General features: G+C 40.1%; 1 protein-coding gene across 3 annotated transcripts in view; it reads right to left on the minus strand.

The window, feature by feature from the left end:
• The window catches only part of MTMR7 (myotubularin related protein 7), a gene marked incomplete at its 3' end in the record, with an annotated part of 72,903 nt that extends 48,326 nt beyond the window's left edge, over positions 1–24,577 (minus strand). For 2 of the 3 annotated variants that reach the window (XM_080389646.1, XM_080389645.1), the window contains exon 1: positions 1–24,577. In XM_080389646.1, coding sequence (XP_080245772.1) covers positions 1–651 — 651 coding nt within the window. In that variant the 5' untranslated portion in view covers positions 652–24,577. The other variant, XM_080389647.1, reaches the window with a different exon arrangement.
• Positions 24,578–25,156: the final 579 nt, after the last annotated feature.

The following is a 25,156-nucleotide window of genomic DNA, read 5'->3' on the forward strand; positions in this document are numbered from 1 at the left end:
CTCCCGGCGTGCGCGGGCAGATTTCACAGCAAACTGGCTGGGAAAAGCCCCGCAGCCGCTACCCAGCTCGCAGAGGACGGCTGCGCACCGCCCCTCCCGAGGGCTGCGGCGGGAGCCCGCGTCGGGCCGGAGCAGCCGCCGCAGCGGGGATGCTGCGCGGCCCGGGGCCCCTGGCGGCCTCTCCCCGCCGCCGCCGCCGCCCGCCCGGCGGGACCCACCTTGGGCATCCGGATGTGCTCCATGGCGGCGGCGCCCGGCCGAGCTCCGCAGGCACCTCCCGCCGCCGGCGGAGGGGCAGCCCAACGCACCTGGCCTCTCGCCTAGCTTCTCCTGCCAGCCCTGCTTTAAAAAATAAAATAAAATGAAATAATTAATATATCTGTGTTTTATTTTTCCTCGCGTTTTCCGGCGCAGGTAGGTAGGGAGAGGGGAGCGTTCATCGCAGCGGATACCGCGCCCCCGCCGGGCAGCGGGCAGGCCGGCGGCTGGCCCCACCCCCGGCAGCTGCCATGCTGCCCCGCCGGCGGGATGCGCCGCGCCCGCCCCGGCCCCGGCCGCCGCGGCGGGGACCCCGGGCCTCGGGGCGGCTCGGTCCCGCCGGGCACCCGGGGCACTGCCCGGAGGTGGCTTGGCCGCCGGCTGCTGGCTCATCCGAGATCACCTCGCTCCGCCCGTCCTTTCCGCGAAGATAACATCGGAAGCATCAAAGGCAGCTCTGTCCGAGATCGCCTCCCCCGGGTTGGTTTTTTTTGTTCCCTGGCGCAGCATGTGCAATAAAAGACAAAAGCCGCACTTACTGAAACGGAGGCGCTGATTTTGTTTATCTCAAGCCCTGTGTGTCTTGTTTTTCTGTAATTCGTTATTTTGCTGCATGCTGGGATTTGCACAAGAGGAGATTTTTTGTAACACGCAATTTTCAGTCTTGGGCCTGAAATTCCTTGTCCCGTCTTTTGCTTTACCTGGTCCAAGAGATGTGTTACCTCTTGGAGCAAAAAGGAACACCACAGCGCCGGTTTCCCCAGCTTACCTGTGCAAAGATGAAGAACAGGTATCTAGCCATCTTCAACTCACTATCATATTCTGAGCAAAAAGAGAATGTTTTCAGTGTTTATGCCAACGTGCAAATGATCAGAGCTGCTAAGACATTATTTCAGATGAGCCATGGCCTTTGAGGCTTGTAAAATTGTGTTGATGAACACTTTCCAGCAATTCTTCACAAATGGGGACTAGCCTTGTCAAGAAGTAGAAACAAATGAGACCTGTTGAACCACACAAAGGCCACTGCAAGAGTGCTCTGCTCCAGAACTGTAGAAGCTTGCTACATTTCCTTCTCTTGCCTGCAAAGAACAGATCAAGCTTACTTTGTTTTGTGAAAGATAAAACATGGGCTGAAAATAACACAGGGTTACCAAAAATGTGAATGCATTTTAACTTTGGTTAGAAGAGACAGAAGCTGTACTGTCATGAGTGGAATATACATCATCCTCAGATTTGACCATTCTGCCTCCTTCTTCTGTTTTGGCCCGTTTCTTCCCTCTTTTCTCTCATAGTTCCACTGCTGTTACTGAGCAGCAAGGGCTGGTATGACCATAATCTGAGGCACCACCAACTGGATGAAAATTCTTCTCTTGGAATTTTTAAGCATTCCAGTTCACTCTGTCCACTCAGATCTGAAATAAGGGTTGGAAATAACATTTTCTGTTTGAAAATTCACTGAATAGCATCCATAAAGGTGCATAAATCGCATAAAGTGTGGACTTGACAAGACTCTTGACCAGTGGCATATTTTGCTCTCTATTTTAGGCCAGAGCTATCAGAATAAATTAAGAATTAACCATCCATGAAATATGTTTCCTTTGTAGTTACGGCTGATGTGATTCAACTGCATACATTATCATATTTTGGCATTGGCTACTGCCAGTTAAGTAAAGTTCGAAGAAAGCACGGTTATCCTTTTAGTGCCCAAAGATACTTTTTCTCTGGTACATCTTGTCATTCATTACAGGCAAGTTCAAGTCCTAGTGTTGATAGCAAGAAGACTTTCAGATGTAAGTGAGCCTCTGCTTCACATTCATCAATAGCTGGCAAAAGTAAGACATTGCTCAGAGGAGACTGTTCATGTAGCAATCCATTGCTCAACATCCTGTCAGAGTTTTTGACCTGCCTGGGGCTAGTAAAATTCTTAATGGGTGAGTGAGCTCTAAAGAGAACTTGCATTTAGATAAAAGTTATGCCTACTGCGATTGTCAGGGAAAGCTGCAGTAAGCGCAACCTTCTAAAAATTCACTAACATTTTTCATTTGCTTTTCATGCTTGTGGAAACTGCTGTGTTAACAATCCCAGGGATGAATTCCTCTGTCCACAGTAGAGGTACAGAGAGGGTAACCACAAAAAATGACACTCTGTAGTCTACTGTTCTGACTTAACCAAGATGTAGGGGCAGGAAAATTAAACTACCATGGCTACATAGGTTTTGACCTATCTGCTGCAACTGCCAACAAAGTTCTAGACTAACATCACATGAAGAAGGCCAGTCACTGATGGCTAGAATACCAGTGTGTTTATTTCCTATATCCATAAGTAGTAGAGTCACCTTTCAGCCTCATCCAGTAAAACCTGAAAGCACTCATTTCACTTCCAATATGTAAAAAATTTCTGTTATATTCTATAAACTCACCTGAATGCTCAGACCTTTGCATAGCTGGCCTGGACTGGAATCATCATGTTAGATCTGGAAGGCTCTATAGATTTATTTGTGTTTTACAACTATATTTACTAGCTTAAAGGTGGTTTTCTGTAGGCTGCATTTTAGTATAATACAAACTCAAAGAATAAATGTATGTACTTGTATTAATACTTATTTTAAAGTGTAGGCTACAGATGGTCATTCAGCTTTATAGACATATTAATTACTATCATGTAGGGAAGAAACCAACTGGAAATTGGTGGTGTAACAGCTTTGTTGCTGGGACAACTATAGCCAATGTGACAGAATCCTCCACCTGAAGAATCTGGTATGTGGAATGACATGGAGGTTGGGGTCAGCCCATGTTACTGTGGGCTAAAGGCTGACAGTACTGGTTTGAGTGCAGCCCTGGATTTATGGATAAGGAATGGAGAAAAAAAAACCCCGCTTGGCATCTCACTGAGGAAATGCTTGTTGATGAACACCTTGTTGTCAAGAAGTGGTTTGTGGGCAACATCACTTCCTCCTGCAATTCAGCATACAGGTCTCCATACATTTTTTGCTAAAATCAACAAACAAACCAAACAAAGTTATGTCAAAGTCAACCAACTTTTTTAATCAGTCTTCTTCTAATGGAAATATCCAGTAAGATCCATGGCAAAATAGACTTTTTTATATTAGAAAAAAGGGAAACAATACTGTTTTTTACTGCAAAGTAAATACATTAGTGCATTTTTGAAAATAATGTATCTACACCAGTAATACACTAAAGAATCATATGACTCATAAACTGGTAATTATGGATTAATGATTACAACACATCATAACAATATGCATTTTATATACGTTATAAATATAAATATATATTTATATACATTATAAACATATTATATACATAACCACTTTGTAGTTTGAAATTTATTTTCTTCCACCATTTTCATAGTGCTGCCCTACTGTTTTAACCCCTTCATTACGTGACAAAGTTATAATTTCTTATTTCCTTTTGTCAGGGTTTTTCATGCCACTTGTCAAATGATTAATTCCTCAGGAACATGCTAGTGGAGGATACTATCATAGCCTTTTGAAATACACTGACCAAAACCCCATAAATTCATGTTTGTTTATTTAAGGACTTTGAACACTAATGTAAATGGGAGTGGCAGAACCTCTTAGCAGAATCTGTTAAAGGACTTGTATGACCTAATATGGACCAACTTCTCACCTTTTTTAATATCCCAATGCACGAGAACCCTAGGAAGACCCAAAATACAAAGATGTTGCTGAAAAACAAGAAGTCTTTTGAAGAAGATTTTTAGCCACCCTCTTTCCAACACAAAACCACATTCAGTGCCCTTAGCAGGCACTGTAGCTTTGCAGTGCTACAGCTTCTTTCCAGACGAGATTTCTTTGGTGCCAAGATCCCAGAGAAGTGATGCCCCAACGCCACGCTACTGTATGGGGCTGTAACAGGGTTACAGTATGGCTGAGCTGAACTAACTGTTGCCAGTGGGGCAAGGCAGAGCACCAGCTTGGTTTTGGTTTTCTTGGCCCTGCAGCTCCCTCTGCCTATGCTCTGGCTTGGTGTTTGTCTGGCTTTGGTGTCTGTAAGTCAAGTGAACTTGCTGTGTTGTTTGCTTTGCTTTGGTTGTCTAGTTTTCAGTTGTTTTTCTGTGATGAACAGGCTTCCCATGAAGATACAGAGGAAAGGGGACCAGCTGAAAGTGAATGGTGACAGAACCAGGTAAGTTAAAGAGCAAAAGAGGGAAATGAAAAACTCAAGGAAATAAATCTAGAACAGTTGGGCTGGGGGCTGGTGAGGTGGGGTAATTTCATTCACTCAGGGGACACGGCAGGCATTCATACACTGTAGCATCATAACTCCTGTTTGTCTGTTACCTATTGCCTATTGCCACTACCAATAGCAGCCAAAGGTGCAAATGCACATGTGCAATTTATAGGTGTCTTGATAGTGTTTACACCCGGGATAATCAGTACCATGGATTCAGAAACAGTGTGTCTGTTTATATTTGTTTCATAACTTTTGAACTTTTTCAGGGAACATGCAAGTTTCTTGAAGCAAATGCACTTGGACACACAAACTTCTCCCCCAGTTAATCTAGCAGGAGCTGCATGTGACAAGGTAAAGGATGCAGGGAGCAGCTTTCACTTTATTGTTTAACTCGGCTAACTGTTGCTAGGTTTGACCTTTTAACATTTCCTTCAAGAATTACTCAAAGCAATCTTTAATTTTGCCTTGTTACAAAACATTATTGCACTGTTATAAAAACAAATATATGCAGGAAAGTATACCAGCAGACCTCTGGAAATTGGAATGGGGTTGATCCTATTCTGTAGACAGACAAACTGATGTGATACATGATATATGATACATGATATATTATACATAATACATGATGCATGATACATGATATCTGGCTAGATACATGATAACTGGCCTAAAATGAATGAAAATGCTGCATTTTTCATGACACAGCATATTAGGACAGCCAGCTGGAGAGAACAGTGTTGGGATGTAAGCCGTGACATACTTGAGCTCGTGTATGTCATACCACCTACAGCATTTAAAGAAATGGGCCCGTTATTACAACAGGGTTTGTAGAGGAAAAATGGAAATAAGTGCTTCTCAATATAGCCAGTTGAGAAAAAGACTCTGCCACAAGATGGTTCAAAGTTCCTTAACTCTTGAAGTAGCATAAATAATACTTTATTTGTATGAGATTTACCTTGTTCTGCAAATCCACATATATAGATATTTCTCCTTACACTCTTTTGCCAGTTAGATAGTTCAGTGAAAAGCAATTGCTTGATCTTGCCCTTTGCTGCTTCTCAGCAGGACACTGCTCTAATGGATGACTATGCTGGGGGGGCGGGGAACAGGGAACATGTAAGAGGCCCCCACCTCCCCCATACATTAGTTATGCTTGAATATATCTGAGCAGGTCTGCTCCCAAGTTAAATGTCCAGCTATTCAGAGAAACAGAAGAAATTCTGATAATTAATTTTAAATAACTTATTTTTTATTAAAATCTAGCAGAAAAATGTTTCTTCCACTTGAAAATGGGAATTGGATATTTTACAAGTGACTTTACTAGAATCAAGAATCAGCCATGAGTGACAGTGAGTAATTGAATTGTCTTTGAGAGGAAGTGCTAGGAAGCTATCCCAGCTCCTAAAGAGTCATGTAGAGATTCTGCAAATTGTAGCATCTGTGATACTCTGACTACATCTACAATATCTCATCTAGAATCTTAGGCAGATAATATTCCCTTAACTGATATTTTTTTAAAAAAATTTAAAACAGAATGCATTTTTATCTTCTCAGATCCTTTCCATTGAAACATTCAGTCACAAGCTCAGCAACAACTTAGGAGAAGAAAATAAGACTACTGAGTTCAAAGCAGACCACAACTGTGTGCAGTCTGAAGCAGTATTGTTCAATGAAAAACAAAATCATGATAGCAATGCAGCTTCCAACATTTTCACAGAGAAAATTTTTTTAACTTATGGGACTGTATTAATGGTCTGCCTAGAGCATTTTTCCCAACATGAAGAAAAAGAAATGGACATGTTATGTTTGGGTTTAGGAAAAACAGAATAGAAAAGAAAGAAAAAGTGGATAACAGAGGAAATATATCCCATGAACTTTGTATAATAATTAGCTAAGCTCATGTTTAAAATGCTGAAGAGTTAGTTTCTCTTGAAAATCCCCATTGACCTGTGATGATCATAATTCAGTGAAGCAAATGTGGTCTTTTCAGTTACAAGATTTAAGATTTAATGAGTTTGTGATGGCAGTAAATTATTTTTGATTACTCTCCAAATTTTAGAAAAGCTTCAATGTTGTATGTACGGAAACAAACAAAAAAAAAACCCAAAGAAAAAAGGCATTAGCTTCCCAAAAACACATACTAAAAACTTCACTGAAATGCTGCTTTATAACCTAAATTCACACAATATGAAAGCATATTTTTGAGATAAATAATTTGTTTCTCTCTGCACTTCAAAAGGAAACCTTAAGATCAGGCTTTGTTTTGGTTTTATTTTTAAATAAGGTGCTAAAGTGAAACACAAATCTTTGAATGTCTGTCTAAGCGGAACAGCTGAAAGTGATGTGATTCCTACCACCTTACTGACAAGCAGCCATCACAGTAAGTGGCCAGAATCAGTTCTGGCTGACTCAGGCCTCTTGAAATCCTTCTGAATTTCAAGCGATCGCCTCAGCCCCTTATCTACCATAGTATTAAGGAGATAAGATGACACTGTGAAAGCTGTCACTGACATCTCACTTACTAATCTTCTGTGAAAAGGACGTTCAGATTACGTGATAATTTTTAAGCCACTGACAAGCAATTTAGTTTCTGAGAAATAGCTGATGAAGCAATGGTCATAGAAACTTCAGTGTTCAGACTGAAAGGGTGTTATGATCGAATTCACATGTGTTTTTCCAAAATTTGTCCAGCCTTATACTTGAATTCAGTTTGTTTCACTTTCATCTAGTCAGCATTTTTCAGGTTCCATCAATGCTTCTTGGCTTTAGGGAAAAAATTAAATTTTGGGGTGGGTGCTGAAGAAAGTTTGAACTGGTTCTGTTGTTTCTGGGCTGTAAGCTCTGAGGCTCGGGAAATGTCATTTCTCTAACTGCTGAAAGTTTCTCACCCTGTGTAGTATTAGATTTGTGTTCTTGATCTCTGTCAATTATTTTCATGGGTTATGCATGAGAAGACAGCGTTCGACGTGATCTGTTCCCAGAGTGGAATGTCCAGGGTATTGTTCCAACATACTTTTGCTTGCTGGTCACAGTCAGGGTGCATGAATTATTATGGCTGAAAGGTCCTCATCTGAGTAGAAAGGATGCAATCTCTAAAAAATGTATGTGTGAGATGAGATGTATCATTAACTGCAGATAGCTACAGATATGGTTGTACACAACGGTCCGCTCTGAGGCTAACAGTTAACTTGTAGTCAACACATAAAGCATATGGTCTACACTGTACTTTTAATGCGTGCTACAACATGAACCACTGAACTGAGGGAGCTGTTACTTCTCTAATGCTGATCTGCTTCTGTACAAGTCTCAAGAGAACCAGTCACATCCTGCTGGCTCACCTGTTATTCCATGGTCTTGGTGCCCACACAGGGCAGCCCCCTCTGTGTCTAGGCTTGCCAGCCACCTGCCTCACGCACATTATACATCACTAGGTTATGTAAGAGCAATGCTCCAGAGTCTTGTCCTTTCTGGTCCTTCCATCTGCCTTGGAAATGCTACTGCTCACTGCTGCTGTTCTGCCAGCCAGGCTATGGCAACTGGCCTGATGCTGTTGGACCATGTCAACACTTACCCAGATTTGATCATCATGCAGAAACTGCTGCTAAAGCAGCTGGAAGAATCTTCTGAGGAAATAACTCCTTAAAGAGAAGAATGTTGGGTCCTGGTCTGGGCTTTGGTTAGAGTCCACTGTGGTCTCCTCAGAGTCAGAAAAGATTTTGTCTCTATAAAGCTAGGAATGTGACTGTATCATTGTAGCCCAAGCTGACTGGCAGAGAGGAAGAACTCACAGATTTGAAGGCTCCCATCTGAAATTTCTAGTTGCTACTTGCCCTTCAGCACCAATGTACTCCCTTCTCATCATTTATCTCTGTGGAAGAGCAGATGACCATGTTTGTAGACCTTCACTACTGCCCAGTCATGCTTGTAGCTGGCCAGCCAGTTTCCACACAGTGTGGTCATTGTCGGTGTGATCATCATGGACAGCTCCTATCATTTGGTCAGCATTGGCAGCATCCCCAAGAACATAGCAACTTTCAGTCATTGTTAAAATTCACAGTGGTAGAATCAGCAGGATTTGCATTCTCACCCATGTTGTCCCCACCTAACCGACACATTTATAGGCTTGTGATGGCAAGTTCTGTGAAATTTTTAATTTTTCAGAGACAAAGAAGCTGGCATTCTCTTCCCTCTGGGGTCTATCATCATCTAATGAGCTAGACACTTCTTGCAGTATAGGTTTCCCTGCTACAGCAGGGGTATTCAGACAACCTGCAAGCTTATGGCCAACTCCCTCTACACCCAAAAGGAAGCATTAATTCCAGCACTTTACTTTGTGTTGAAGGACTCTAAAAGATAAACTAGATGCTGGTAGTCCAATGCCAGCAAAATTATACCTGCCTGCTGCACTTTATCTGTTGCTGCTTATTGGCTTCAGACAGCCCTGTTGAATCTTAGGGCAGGAACAAGCCTAAGCAGAGCAAATATCCTTATATCCTCCATAATATAAGACATTACTGCAGAACTTAGTCACAAAAGAAAACTTTACTATGTTTGGTGCTTGCATAGCAATACCATGGTAAACGTGGATAGTAAGTGCTGTCAGGAATGTAATACCATATTAAATAGTATTATAGTCAGCAGAATTAAAGAGAGATGGAACCAAACTGGCCAAGTAAAATAAACAAAGGTCTATGTGTCCAATGAATAGAAAAAGGAAAACAGAAACTTTCTTCTCAAAAGGATTTAATAAAGTGTTACATCCTATGTGGCTTCCAAACAGCTGTTCTTCACTCAGTTTGGGCTGTGGAGGTCATGCTCTGGCACTGCCTCCTTCCCAGCTGGTGTGGGGATAGGAGCTTGTAGCAAAGCCATCTCTAGACTCTTGAGGGCCTGAAGGATCTGGTTGGTGACTACCCCAAGAGGAAGGCTACCATGAGACCAGATTAGGAAACTGAACCTGATGTGCCTTAACCTGCAGGGTCATGAAACTCATACACCTCCTCCACAATGGTCTTGATCTCTTAACTTGTCACCTTCTCTTTGACTTCTTTGTGAATCTTTGCCATGAGTCACCACACTTAAATTTTCATCCCATCAGTGACCATACTGGTAGAGGTGGACCGTTTCTGTAAGGAAGATGATCTGCTTCCATAGGGCCTGCTCCTTCTTTCAATTGAGGTCCTTCCTTCTGTAAACCTATACAGGGTGCTGTCTGGACATTGCCATCCCTGCCACGCCAAACAGCAACTGAACATTAGTCATGCAGCTGCTAGAAGCTACACAAAGTGCTCAACCTTTTTTCTGCTGAACTGGCAATGGTACAAGGACTCTGACGATCTGCACGACCCACCTTTGGATCAAGGAGCTTGCCAGTGTGACTGAACCGCAGGCAGGCATGTCCCTTGACTGTAGGACTACGGGAAAAGATATCCCTGACTTAAGGTCCCAGTATGATCAGGAAATGTTAGTGAAAACAGAGCTGAAAAGAAGAGGAGGCATTGCAAATGCTGCTTCACTGTGTCTTTACTCATGAGCAAACACATGGCATTCCTTCCACTTGCAATTGGTGTGGCTTTTTTCCATTTGTGCAAAGGTGTTTTCCATAATCCCGAAGTGCAGTGTTACTTTGGCAGAGGGAAGCACACTATCAGGGCAGGGGGGACATATGCATGCCTATATGGACAATTTTTCATTAGGAAATTACCAGTGTGACTGTAAATGTCATCCATAGTTGCCACAAAGCCAAGCTGGCAGTGCTCTATACAGCAGAGGAAACTGCGATTAAAGACTCCTGTTCTCCTATGTCAACATGACATCTATGTCAACATGACGTATATAGAAGTCCTGAAAGCTGCTTGCGGTACTCATGCCCTGCCCAGCAAAGGGTGCCTGCCTCTTCCCCTTTCTGTTCTTCCTGATGTTGCAGGGACAGTGACTGGGGAGGAGGTTAATGATTCAGCTGCTGCCTCTCAAATTTGAAGGAATCCCAGATGGGCTAGAGTTGTCAGCCTGGACCATCACTGAAGATTTAGGTGATAAACCTTCTGATGTAGTGTCATCTTTCTTGCAGATATGGTCTCACAGCTTCTTGTTTTGTGAACAGGTTTGTCAAGCTGCCCCAGGATACCTGCTATGGTTCCTGACCTGCTTTTGTCTTCAGTATGAATCATAACCCCTTGATGAGCCTGACATACCCCAAAAGTAGAAAGCCATTTGGCTGTCTCCTGTCGACAACATATTCAAGCCCTTTCCTAACACAACTGAGTAACTACACGAGTTTTTTTCTGGTCCGCAGGTCAGTCTTCTGTGCCCCATAGTCTTGCTGAGAATGAACAGTACAGTAAAGACAAGGGCCAAATCCTGAACTGCCTGCTCTCTGGCATGCAGAACTTAAGTGCTTTTAGCATACTGTTTGGTGGTTCTCATGAGGAATGAGGGCATCTCAGGGGTTTCCTGAGAACAGAATGCTCTGGGAAGATATTGGGATTGTTTCAGAGGGGAATAGAACAGCACTTGGCAATACATCTTTCTCCACTTTCAAGGAGTGCCCTGCTAAAGAAATTTCCTCCCAGCAGTCCCACAGTAAGTCTGAGGTGGATCTAGCTCCACTGTCTCTGACTACATCTGATGGGCAGGGGAAGAGGGAGGAAGAAAAAGCAAACCAAACTGCCAAATTGACAAGGTAGAAGTACTTTTGTGGGCTGGTGTTCAGGGAGCAGATTCCCTGCCTTGTTGTTTCACATATGCTGAACTTGAGAAATGTCTGTCTGTAGTGTTCATTACATACCATTACATGGAAAATAAATTTCAGAGAACAATCTCTCTAAATCTCCCAGTGTATAAGCATAGCTTCTGTATTACAGTCTCCATGATCTTAGAAAATATTTATATTTAATTTAATTATTTGAAGTCTTACTCTTACTGTTGTAATTAGCAAGAGGGAAAGTTCAGCATGTGTTTGCAGAATCATGCAAGTTAATATTTGGGTTCAAGATAACTTTGTCTCTCTTAGATGTTTTGGCTTTTGGTGTTCTGTGTTGGACAAGCCCTTTACTGGTGTATTTCCCAAAGCAAAGGAACTAATGAAGTTATTCCATATTCTAGTGAATTTAAATTTTTTTATCCTTAATTCTGTATTTATGGAAAAGTATAGTTTGTTTGTTTGGCTTTTGTTTCTCTTCTCAGGGCAATGCAAAAATGGACAAAAGAAAGGTGAACTAGATGAGAGAAACACAGAGGCAGTAAGAAATATTCCTGGTACATAGAATTTATAAGAGCCACAAACCTCAGAAAACACACTTTAGTGGAAAAAGCTCCAGCTATCCTACGGTTAAACATTTATTTGAAGTTAAGGTCTCTTTACAGAAGTGAACTTTTTTAGCATGACAGTAAAAAATTACTTACATTAAGAAAGATAAGGGGGCTCTCCACTGATTGGTCTGAGACTTAACTGAGTTGATTAAACAATGCAAAAATGCAATTTTTGGGAAGACATGATGTTTTTACTAGCTTGTCACTTATTAACACCTAAGTATATTTTTACCGTGAAGGATTATGTCATTGTGACTTTTTTGTGACCATTTTAATGTGAACATCAAAATATAAGTTTTGGTAACTGACAGGAAAGGCAAGCAGAAGATATGAAAAGCAGATGCCCAAATGAAACTACACAGAGTCTTCATCTCTATTGTCTGAATCTCTTTTCATATTTAATATTGGCAAATATATTACAACAGTATATTTCACAGTTAAAAAACAATCAGTTAAACAAAGCCCTTGAGGGCTTATTTAAATAGAAATACGTGATGTGGATTTAGTAGAGTAAAAATCCAAGGTCTGTGTAATTTAGAACCTTGTGTAATTTTCCAGTTGTTAAACCACATGTAGTTCTCCTTTGCAACAGTGACCTTGGTTAGATTTCGATATGGCAATAACTGTAGGCATAAAACATAATAAACTTTATGCCTCATCATTTTTGTAAAATCAAATATTCACAATCTACACTGACTTCCATCATAACTCATTTTTCCAGCATTCATTACATTAATAATTCATCAATCAATTCTATTGCCATATGATCCAGTACATTATTATTAACATAAGAAAGTAAAATACAAAGTAAATTACAGACTAAAAGATTGGGGTTTTTTTCTGACCTTTGAGAAGTCCACTTGTGTTGCCAAATTCTCTGTTTTGTGTTCTTTGTTGATACATATTGAAGGAATTAGGAATTCTGTCTGTCATCTGGTCAGCTTAACGGGTACTCAGAGCTTGTGTAGTCAGATTCTTCTTTTCCTAAATGGCTTTTGTATTATTAACTAGAGAAAAATTACAGGATTAACTGATTTCTGAACCAGTAACCCTCTGCACTTAAAAAGCTTGCTAGTTCCCTCTTCACGGAATGAATAGAGGAGCCAAGTTGCAAAACTAGTAAGATAGGCTGCTCTCATAGTAGCAAAGGTGCAAGCGCTAGAAGTCTTCAGAAAAAGGTATGCTGAAGTAGCATTGTCCAGCAATAAAACGTCTACATAAATATATGTAAATCATACTACCCAAGGCCAAGCCCTGCTCCAAAAATTACTGTAGAAAGTCAACCTACCAGACCTTGTTGTTCCACAGGTTCGAGCAAAAGCAAGCAAGGAGACATATAGCTTTTGTGCTCCAGTGTGCAACAAGGTTATAGCAGAGAGTGCTTCTCATGGTTTTGTCCGTAGTTCTTTTATAAGCATACTAAGGTTTTACATCACCTTGGTAACCACAGAACTTGGAGCAGGTATTTTAAATACTATAAAGACAATACAAGTATGTCCTCCCCCTAGGAAAATCCCACCAAGTTGAACAGGTCCGGGATTCCACCCAAGAAGCTTATTTCACAACACTGAATTAAATCCAGATATCTACTTAAAGGTTTTTCAACAGATTTCAATGCTAGATATTTGTTGGAGCTTGGTACACATTACAATTATTTTTTCCCTGAGAATATACATCTGTCATATCACTCAAAGGATGGAGAATGCAGTAAACAGAGATAACCAGTTAGTATATCAAAAGAATAACAAAACTATAAGTTGTTTCCCCATTTTTTAAAATGCATTACCTAGTACTCTGAAAGCTAGGAGGGTTTTTTAAAATTTGCATTCAACAAGGCAGTTTAAGGCACAGGAGTTTTCACGTGTTTGTTCTTACTGGCAGTGGTGTGTGAAGTAGCTGCTTTGTGTGAGTTTTCTAATCTGTACAACTTGAGACATTCCTAGTTTTTAAAAAGAGAAAACTGGTATGAAATAGCTGCTTTTCAGATGTTTTCTGCTACCCTTTCTTCTCTTGAATGTAGCCTCTGGCATAGAACTAAATAGTGGCAAATCTGAGACCTTTTTTAAAAAACATCTTGCTAAAATTAGCCTTATTTGGAGGGTGCGAATGAGAACAGGATGAAAGCTCCTATTCAGCAGGAGGAGTCATAACAAATGTATCAGAGTATTGTTGGGAGGGAGTACACTAAAGTGTCTTCCAAGTTGTACTTTAAAACCAAAAGACGTATGTTAAGTAGTGCTAAGAATAAAAAATATGTTTCTGTTATTGTTGCTGGACAATGCATTGTATAAGGCAGCTGCAAGTCTTCACTTCTCTGAATAATCTCACAGCCTCCTTCACCCTAAACTACTCTTTCCCTTTTAATGGAAGATATTATTTCTTGATTAAGAAAATTCTGCAATACACTGAACTCACCCAGACTCAAGGGCTTTAAATGGGAGGATTAAAGTGCATCAGCACTTTCCAGAGGGGGTGCATGCCCTTACAAAATTGTAACCTGAATAAAAGGCATGTTTTCTTCTCTTTGAATAAGTTTGCAGTTAGTACATCTATTCAATGAATGACAACTCCTGAGCTGGCAGCTTCAGTATTATGATACTTACAATCTTTGGCACCTTTTTACTAGTACGTTCTACTTAATATCTCCTACAGCAAGTTCTCAGTCACTGAAACTCATTCTTTAGTCTTTGTATGTTACGGGTCAGAACAGTGAACTTCTCTTTGTACCCTTATGATGTGGGGGTGGAAGGTTCAGCAGTCAAAACTCTTTTGCTTCTGTTGTCAATCCAACACCCTCTCCTTTTGAAAAAGGAAAGAAAAAAACAACTAACTTGCAGCTAGTCATTCCATGCCACACTTCACACAACGCCACTTTAGGCCCAGGACTTAAGGGGCTGAGTTGGAAAGCTCCATGAGTACTCAATGCAGGCTGGAGGGATCCATTCAGAGCATCTAAATTACACTGCTGCTCTGACTGATGCACTGGGGGAGCCAAGAGCGGAAGACTAGCTAAGTTAGAAGCCTGTAGTTGTACAGTGTGAATGTCCCACAGACTGTACCCTGTAGCTTAAGAGAGGAATAACATCCATCCACCTTGTGACATTGCTTAATCACACTCCTATGAAAGCATCGTGATAACAAGCTAGGCAAGACTTGGCATCAGATTCTGTGGGAAGCTACTCTTGCAAGCTGGAGTGACAGTGACAGTCTGAGCCACTTTTGGATGACCTTCACCACTTTCAGATTTCTCTGAGAGGAGCTGGCTCCCACATTGCATTGCCAGATCCACCCCCATCCCCATATGTGAGCATCAGTCCCTGCGGACAAGAAGACCGACACAGCTTGTAGAGGCTAACTATTACTGTGCAGTAACACTTCTGGCTTCTATACTGGGCATGGGAAAGTCCACACTGAATAGACTGATGTGTTGGAAGCGTGCCTAGCAATACAGAAAGTCTTAAATTTTTGTTAGCTTTTTTATTCTATTCTATTTTTTAGCATTCCTGATTTTTTGGCAAATTTCTATGTACTCTGATGGCAGACTTTTCCCACAAAACTGGAGAGTTATAAAAATTGTAATGGGCAGGAACTGTACCTGGTCTGATTTTCAAATGCAGTCAGTTTTCCTCACTAACATCTGAGGACAACGAATGTGGCAATGGGATTTGCAGGGTGGGGAGACAGATTGAGAGAGAGACAGAGAGGAGGGTAGAGCTCTGAAAACATCACTTGATTCCCAGAAGTTTTGGCTGCTGCTGCATAGAGGAAGTGAAAAGCCTCACCTGAACAACAAGCTGCAATATGAACACATCTACTAGAGACCAAAGAATCTGCACACAAGAGACGCCGCAAATGTTTTCAAAGCAGAAGAAACCCCACTCCATATTCACAGAGCAGGAACTTCTTGCAGAAATACAGTGGTAGTTCATCAGCCACTATGAACTTAGACTTACTGCAAATTTACACTCATAGAGTTGGCTGTTACCCAGGTGTCACAAGAGAAGAAAGTGATGATTTAGTGATGTCCATGAACAGCTGGCACATGGCAAGGAAATTTTGCCAAATTCTTGGACGTAAATATTTTTGGTGCTGACATAATGCCTCCTTTTCACTGACAGAGAATAGTCAAATTAAAATTTATGCATTTCAGTGTTAGAAGTTATAGTTTGGTATGGGACAGGTTGCTGGCTACCATTAAGAGTAAGTGTTTGTAATTTACCTGTTCAGTACCTTCCTGAATCTAGGAGGGTTCAAAATCTAGCTTCATGCTATTTGGCAAGAAGTTACTAGAAGAAATATGGCCACAAAAACATCTCCTTTACCATTGAACCTCCTGAAATTCTGTCACTGTGGAATAACAGCAGGAATACAGAAGCATCACGTTGGATGTCCAAGGTTAAAAATGTACAATCTGAAGCAGAATTATTCTTTGTGCTCTAAGAGGACCATGAAGAAATCCTGTTTTATGACTTTTTAATACATGGCTATCAATGTTACTCTCCTGCAAAACAGCACACTTGTGGCAATTTCTATGAATGTTAATAAACTCTGATAGCATCTTAGCTTATTTCTTAAACATTGCTGGTTGTCATAAAACCCTGATGGCATTTGGCTGGATGCTCATCATGTTTCTGCATCTGAGTCCCATTGGCATTCACAGATTCCACTGGCTCAGTCAGACGCCATCTTATTTTATTTTTTTCATTTTTTCCCTCCTCTCCCCATACTCTCACACATTTCCTGGGTGTGGGCTTTTTTTCTTACAGTCCATTTCTGAGACTACTAGTCTTCATAGGACCAGTGACTTTTCAGACTCTCCATTACTTGAAGTTCACCTTTTCCCAGAGCTACAGTCCTGGAGGATTCAGGATTTACAGTTCAGCTATTTAGTGGCACTTAAAGTGGATAAACACAACCTTAAGGATTCCAAAACTAACCAGTCCTTACTTCGGGTAGCATCAGGGATGTGTAGATATCGATCACATCACTGTATTTCCTGCCGCAGGGCTGAGCACTCTTTTGACTCCGATAACATTCCTCAGAGCAATCCAGGATGTCTCTTCCTGAACAAAGTTACTTTTCTAAACCAACCAATATACTTTCATTCTCTCTGCTGCAGCTAGTTTCCCTTTCACTTTGGTGGTGCCAGAGTTAAAACTTAATGACTCCACTATGAAATGCTGTTTCTTTTTCACTTGCCACTACTCAGACTTTCTGTGATGTTTTCCTACCAAATTTCTGAAGTTCTGTCATATTGAAGGTTCAGTATTAATGGTTTGAATTCTTCTTCCATAATTTTAGCACAGACTCACAATTTCTCTTTTTAAGCAATCTTGTCTGAATCTAGGCTCCAGTTATCCCCTTGTCTTAAGCTCCTGATGCTTGAAAAAAAGACAAAGATACAATCACCTTCCATTGTTCATACTTCCATGAGCCAGCAGTTTATAATATATGAGAATTTTTCTGCAAATATGAAATTGCATGTAAAATAATTAAATCAACTTCTTGAAACTGTAGTTCGGACACAAAAAAGCCAACATAATCCTGGTTTGAATTCCATGTAAAAATATATGAAGTATTAGAGCCCTGTAGTAGGCCTTGGTGACCTAGATGAAATGGTCTACAATTTGTCCATCCATATTCGAGAAATAGGAACTAACCTTGAATGGGTGTAAGAAAAGACCACTAGCTTAATCAGGGATATGAAGAACGTGCCACTCAAGAGAACACTGAAAGCTTTTCGCTTATTGAGCCTGGCAAAATGAAAGTGGAGAGAGGATATGATTACTCCCTGCAAACATATTTGAGGAGGAAAGGGAGGGGGGAAATTTATTTCAACTAGCGTTGGAATATCTGAGGATGAAACAGGAATATCTCCAAACATGAGAGCAGTGAGGTTCTGAAATACCCTTCCAGAAGGGTAGGTCTGTGGCTCTGCTGACTGAAAAGCTGCTTATATGAATCTGGTTGCAGGGAGTTGTTGTGTTACATCATGCAGCCTGAAGTGTCTATCTTCAACACAGTTTCTCAGTTTTGTGAAAGCTGCAAAGTTAAGGGAAAGAGTTGTACCTTTTCTGGCCTGCAGATCTGCAGACATTTACTAGGGATACTGCAATAGCTGCGTGACTACAAACTGCACCTTAGCTATTGCTGTTAGCTTTAGCTCTAGAAATCTGCTATTTTTAAGCAAACTTGATTCTACAAAGTTTGGGACTGGAAGGCCTTCAATACCAGGATTTATAGGTCATGCTCTATGTTAGTTCTAACAGTGAGCAGTGATGAACCAAATCATACTGCAAAGAACTACCTTTAGACCAGTACAGCCAGTGTCCAACAGTCATTTGCAAGGAAGCTAAGTTCTGTGTCTTAAATAGCATTTAGAGCCAAGCTGCTAATCCCAATAGTTATAGTGTTGTTATAACTAGTTCTGTTCTGTTCTGTGTTGGATGTCTTGCTTCTTTGGGTAGTACTAACACAATGCTTTTTTCTTGCACTCTTTCTATTAGGAAATAAAATCCAATCCATGTGTGCTCATTCTTATAAAAAGCATACATAAAAAATAAAAATATGAATTGTCTCTAAATCCTTGTGCTCAGACCTAATGTTTCCCAGGCTATGTTACAAACATAGACAGTGCTCTCCAAAACTACTTCAGTAATTAAAAATGTATTCACCCTTTCAGAAAGACAAAGGACTAAAGGGGACCTTCTGAATCATCATGTTTAGTCCCTGGCTATTGTGAACCATTCCATTATATGATCTTCTTCATAAATTCAGCTAGCTCCATTTTAGGACCATTCGCTTTATTTCCCCCCTCCACACCACTCCTACAAAGAATTAGATACTGACTCATATGTCCCAGCCAAAATGTATTCATGGGCTTCTTATGCCAGCATCTTTTGCCAATCTAAACAGTTTGTGTCTCTCCCTGAAACTTATCATTTGAAATATATGCTATAATCATATCTCACATCAGCCTGCAGTTTGGCAGGTTAGAAACTCTTTTGGGAGTACTTACACTGCAGATTGCAGTATGGTATATATACATCACATGGCAGCATTTGATGAGGGCAATCTTCCTGTGACAGCTGACAGCTCTTTGACTAGATTTCTCTTTGCAGTTTCCACATTTTTAGTATGCTTACTATGTTGTGCATTAGCATTTTCACAATTGTAAAGATCAGCCAAAGAATAAGAAATTATAATGTAAACTTAGATATACACAAATGTATAATGCAAATATACATGTATTTTTGTGTGCAAGTATAGTCCACTAACCAATTAAAGGGGCCAAAACAGTGATTTGATTACTACATGTAAGAATATGAACTATTGTAACTAATTTATGTACTGAACCAAGCAAACTTAATTTGGAAGATTAGAAAGTCAGTGTTGAGAAAGTTAACAAACTCAGCTTTTGTGACCGCAGTGCTGAGGAGGTTTTTCCATATTTGCATTTCAAGCCAAGATTCAGTGCTTTCTCTTTCTCTCATGTGGAGTGTTTATTCCTTCTGCGTAAGTGTCTACAGTCATGAATCAGCTCTGAGGGACACATTCTTCCCCCGAGTTCTACAGAGGTCTTTACAAATGTGAAAACGCATCATTAAAGAATGTGCATCTGTTTGTACTGCTGTAGATAGGAAATGTTCCAAATTAAGCTTTTCCCTCTGCTATTTGAGTCACTGGACACATTACCTTTAACATTAGTACAACGTAAGTGACAAAACAAATCTTGTAACACTACCAGAATCACGTCCTCTACCTTTTCAGTGCTTTCAACTCTGAACTCAAATGAGCTTCTTCCATTTCCAAGCACAGTTTGCATCCAGCAAAACCTTTCCCTCAAATAAGCTTATTAGGTCAAAAGAAGCACTCCAAGTTCTCCCTAGTCTCTCAGGTCTTGTATCTGTTCCAGAGGCCAGTAGAACCTTAGGAGTTCACCAGAGTTATCAGATTTAAGCCTAGGAGAAGATACAGCTCCTTCCGTTTCTCAGCAGTCTCTCATATTGATTAATGAATTTACTAAGTATTGATTAAAGACAGATGTCCCTCAGCATAAAGAATGACATTAGCTCCCCTCATCCTGAAGGACAATAGTTACACATGTGGGTTGTTAAAGGGGATAAAGTGCAAGTATTGATGCCATGAGAAAAACAAAGTCTTCCATCACCTGTTGCTCAGTTAAGCTCACATTTTAGGTATCAAAGGAAGAAAAGAATAACAATGTGTGAATCATATTTGTTACTCAAGAAAATGAATGGCAGTGTGAAGAAAGGTGGTGCACACAAATCCATCATATTAATAATATCCTAGATTTACTACCAGTTTTCCTCTGATGGGTTCAAAGAATTTTGCAGGATTTTCATCACTTAATCTCTTACTGATGAATAGTAACTGCAGGAGTGGAACAGTTCAACCATTTTGTTGGTGCCTGCTATTACACTGTTCAGAAGAGGAAGTAATCAAAAAGGTCAAAAGCAAAATCCAGTGGCAGTTGTAGGAAGTTATCTAGGTGGTATTTTTCTTTGAAGAAACAACTTCAAAAGAGCAAATGTTATAAAATATGAAGAGAAATTATATGCAATATCCAAAACATGTTCATGTCTTCCTTACCACTTAAAAATTTAGCTTTGCCTCGTCAAAAAGTAGCTGCAAAGAAGTTATTTTCATTAACTTCAGAGTACGTATACATATAATGTATACTTATATATATACACATGGAAACAGATGAGCAAAGACATGTATGATGTACCTAGTCATAGAATCTGTAGCATCTCTGTAGTCAATTACAAGCCCAGTTGTAAACATCATTTTCCTTGGGGAATGTTTCAGTAATTAATGAATGCTGTTGTCATACAGAGATGGAGCAGAGCATGCTAACATTATGGTTTCCCCAGTGGTATAACCGGGACTGAATGATTCAGACAACTTCCTTTCTACCATGATAGGCAGAGCTGAACTTGAAAATGTGTCAGTGTATATTTATACTCCTTTTCCAAGGGCAGAAGGGCTGTTTAAGTCTTCCACATCTGGCTGCTCTCTCCCACCCTTTTCCTGTGGGAAGTTCTTCTCACATCTTTGGCCACAGAGAAGGGGAAGAATAGCTGTGTGTGGGACTACACAGCAACCCAAAGGTCAGTGGAATCTTCCTGGGAAAGCCGATTAAAAGTATTGCTTTAGTCTGAAAAGTGATTTTGTAAAAAACTTCGTTCAGTTCTCCGAGTGACAGAAACATACTGAATCACAGGAACTGATTTAGGAAAGCTGGAGGTTCTGGTAGGTAGAAGCTCTAGGATACAGTGTAAAACTGCAGAGCTAAAACTAGTACGGATGGTGAAAGTCAATGTAATAGACTGCTAATTAATTAAGACCAATGCCATTGATGTAGCATTGCTTTTGACATTAACACTATCTGACTGAAGTGTGTCGAGCAGCTCATGTTTCTCACATGTGTCTACCCTGCATGATTGGCACGTAGTACGCAAAAGCCTGATCAAACTTCAAGAGATTCAAGTCTGCATGTCAGGAAAAATCTAACAACAGTGACACAAAGCTCTACATGAATAGTTACCAGAATCAAAGACTTGTTTGTTAAAAGATAACCTGGGTATCTTTACATAGAGGTTTGTTCTCAAGTTCAAACTTTTTTTCAGGAATCCCAGAAGCTCAGTGAGACAGCATCTGCATCTGGTGTCTGAGATTTTTTATAAATGGCAGGCAAGATACTTTCTCCCCCTTGAAATGGAACTCTTCAAGACAGTCTTGAGGACATTAAAGCTGCACAGTCCATGAGCCCTGTTGGTGCTTAGAAAGAAGAAAAGTTTGTGGTTCAGAAGCTATTCTGAGCTTGCAGAACTGATAACGACAACGGTACCCCACAGCGTTACTTTTGCAGGGCCATATTTAGAAGAGTTCCAGTTTAAGCCTTAGCATCTCACTTCTGCTGGAACATGTCATTGTTCCCTTTTTGCTGCTCCCCATACCAGACCAAGCCCCGTTGACAGATGATACTTTTGTGCAGAACTCCATTGAGAATGCATATACACATAAATGATGCATACAATTTTTGAATTCAACAGGCCCCTCTACACAGATCAGACTGCAAAACTTGCACCTATTTCATGTCTTAGAGAGACCCAAAAATGAAAATCACACCACTATCCTAATTTAAGGGATTACCTCCTCCACTTCTTTCAGACAAATTAAGGTGTCAATCTGATGCACAGCTCATGTGGAAAAGTAGAAGAGATGAAAAGAAGCGAACCTCACAATCCCATAAGGCATATTTCATTCTTTAAATGTGCCAAAACTTGTGTTGCCTGGTTCAGCTTTGGCAAGTCACCTGAAGTATCTTACTGAGGCAACTCATGTGATTCATTATGGCTAATCAAACCTTAAGCACTTAAGCAAATTCTGATCCCCGGTGAGAATATACTAAGCCTGTGAACAGCCTCTCTGTACAAGAAACTGTAAAGCAGTGGTTAATATGTAAGCAATTTGCCAATAACTGTAACAAAAAGTATATTTTCTTTGCTGATGAGGCTGGGCAACTTTCTTGGCATAGGTGCCTTCTACTTTTAGAAGTTTCATTGACATGGTCTTTGTTGCTCAACAGCTGAGGCTTGCCATAGGTTGCTAGATGTACTTGGTTACCTCAGCGCTGTTCACTGGAAAACAGAAGATGATTGCAGCTCTCCTGCCACTCCCCATTACACTCCCCTTGGTACACCCCCTTGAAATCTCAAATGGCAGGCCTGCTTTATGCAGCTGAAGATCAAGTCCTGCCAGAATTTTTTTTCCTACTGTTATGGAAAAGCAATAATTCATTTCTGACTTTACATAGCCAAGACCTCTAAAGAAAATAAACCCCCAAACTGTTGGAAAGAATAAAAATTGTCACCAAGTGTTCATGTAAATATACTTTTAAATCTTCATGCCTTTTTTCCCTGCAAATGGGTAATGAATTATTTACAGATACACTGCTTTTCTGTGATTAACTTAAATGTTCTTTTGTTGTTGTTCAGTCTAATAAAATACAGCAGGTTTTATTTATTAACAGAGATTAAAAATACTTGGCTTTTTTTTTTCCATTGCAAACTTTTTTCCCCTCTGTGTTTGTATTTGAGAAGTTTAAAGGACAATCTGTCCTGCATAATAAAAGCCCTTATTTATCTAGTGGGTAAATGTATTCCAGGCAGCCGAAACGTGAAGCTTCTGTTCTGCCAAGTAATTCTGTCATGACCTGATGGGTATTAACCTGTTTGCAAGGAAGAACGCTTTCATTTTTATGGCATTTGCATTCCTCACTGAATCACTGACTATGAATAACATTGCCTTGAACTAGGCGGAGAAGGTTCTAGCCTCCTCCCCCAAAATTGCCAGCCAGCACAGCTCAGTAGGACATTAAAGGCACCACTAAGTACTTTCAGATAAAATTTCCCTGAAAACTTCATTAATAGAATTAATGTACCTACCACCATAGCTAAGTACCCATAAAAGAACTTTATGAGGTGTGATACCTTCATTAGGAATATTGGGTTGGTTAGAGAAATTTTTTTTTTTCCATTTCTTTTTCCTCTTTGCCACCCTGCCTCTCTGCTTTTTTGAGCCTTTTTGTGTAATGTATTAATGACTTATAAGTCTGGGCTAATATCCTATATTCGACTACACAGATTGGTCACAATCAGCATTGTGAGCTGGATCTAAATGCATGTCAGACTCCAACATCGGGATAGTTGTTTAAAAGTCATCAGGTTTTTCAGTGTTAAATTTTATGTCAATTGAACTTCAGAACCTTGTTTTCTGAGCCTCACTTAGATCAAGATAAGTTTTCCAGGTTTTTCTTTAAAATGCAAGAGGAGATTTGATCCCAAACTTAGACTCAAGGTGTTGCAGAAATCATTTTAATACTTATGATGAGATTGTAGAAATGCAGAGGCATTGGTACTACCTGTTAATATGGCACAACTCTCAAAATCTCAGAAAAATCTACAGAGCAGTCTGAAATTCAGAGGAAAATAGATAGATATCTCTATACATACTGCCTCTACTATATGATGGATTTCTCCTCCAGGTTCATTTCTTGTACCACCATGGACATAGGTGATCACCCTATTCATTCTCACTGTCTGGCCATTATGTTTTCATACTTCTATCTAGGTATTTGATTTGATAAAAACCATTTAATAGCAGACTGACCCACTAAGACTGAAAACTAGGAAAATAGGGCTACTTTATGTGTTTAAATGGAAAATTACACATTTAAACTTCAAGACTTTGTTTACTACATGTATTCAATAAGTATGTTAATATTTACCTCTTCAACATTTCATCCTGTCAATACATCCCACAGGACTACCAATATTCAGAATAGAAACAATTCAAAAAAACAAGGTGAAAATTTTATGTTAATGGGGGAAAAGACTGTAATTTACTATTTACACAGTAAGAACCCAGTCTTACACTTCTATTACATCACTTACATAGAAGATTAAAGAGTGCAGGGAAAAAAGAGCATAAGCCATCATTTTTTTACCTCTGTTTTGTACACGTCATAAAACAGTCATTGCTATTATCAGCTAAAGAATGGGGTGGGAAATAGTCATTTTGTATTTGTGCAGTAACAGCACATACAGTGCAACAATAATAAGCAGGGCAACTGGAAACTTCACAAAACTAACTTTGTATCACAGATTTGGCGAGACTAACTTATTCTGTTGTGCTTAATTATTTTAGCATCTGATTTCTGACATGTAATGTAGTATAATCATGTAGAGGACTTAGTTCAACTTTCATATTTACAAATCCTGTTACACTGAAAGTACCCTTCAATAGTATTCAGATGATTTCATGCATCACACACATCATTTATTAATACAGATTACAGCATTTAGTCAAAATTGTTGCCCTGCACACATGGCAAGGGCAAGAGCAAATAACTTTCTGATTGTCAGTGTTTTGATTGAATAGGCTTCCCATTAGTAACATAATTTCTCTGAATAATTGATGTGCATCATGAAAAAAATCTTTGCTGTACTGCTTACATTAATGATGTAGCTCTTTCTTAACAGGCTGATGACACCCCCTACAATACCTGAAATGTCCAGAAGAGGAAAGATGAGAATTTCTACAGAGAATTTAAAAGTAAAAGTAGTATCACCACATGTGAACACAAGTGTTTAAAAGAATGATCCATGATTCATTTTTCTGTAGGTAAACAGAGAATTGTTCATTCTTCTGAGCTGTTAAGTCTACTTCTGTAGTGCGAAGTCACTAAGCCAGGGGTCCTCAAACTACAGCCCGCAGGCCTGATAGGGCCCCCCAGGGTCCTCAATCCAGCCCCTGGTATTTAGAGAACACACCACACACAC

Source organism: Falco punctatus, assembly GCF_963210335.1.
Source record: "Falco punctatus genome assembly, chromosome: 1".
NCBI classification, from domain to species: Eukaryota; Metazoa; Chordata; class Aves; order Falconiformes; family Falconidae; genus Falco; species Falco punctatus.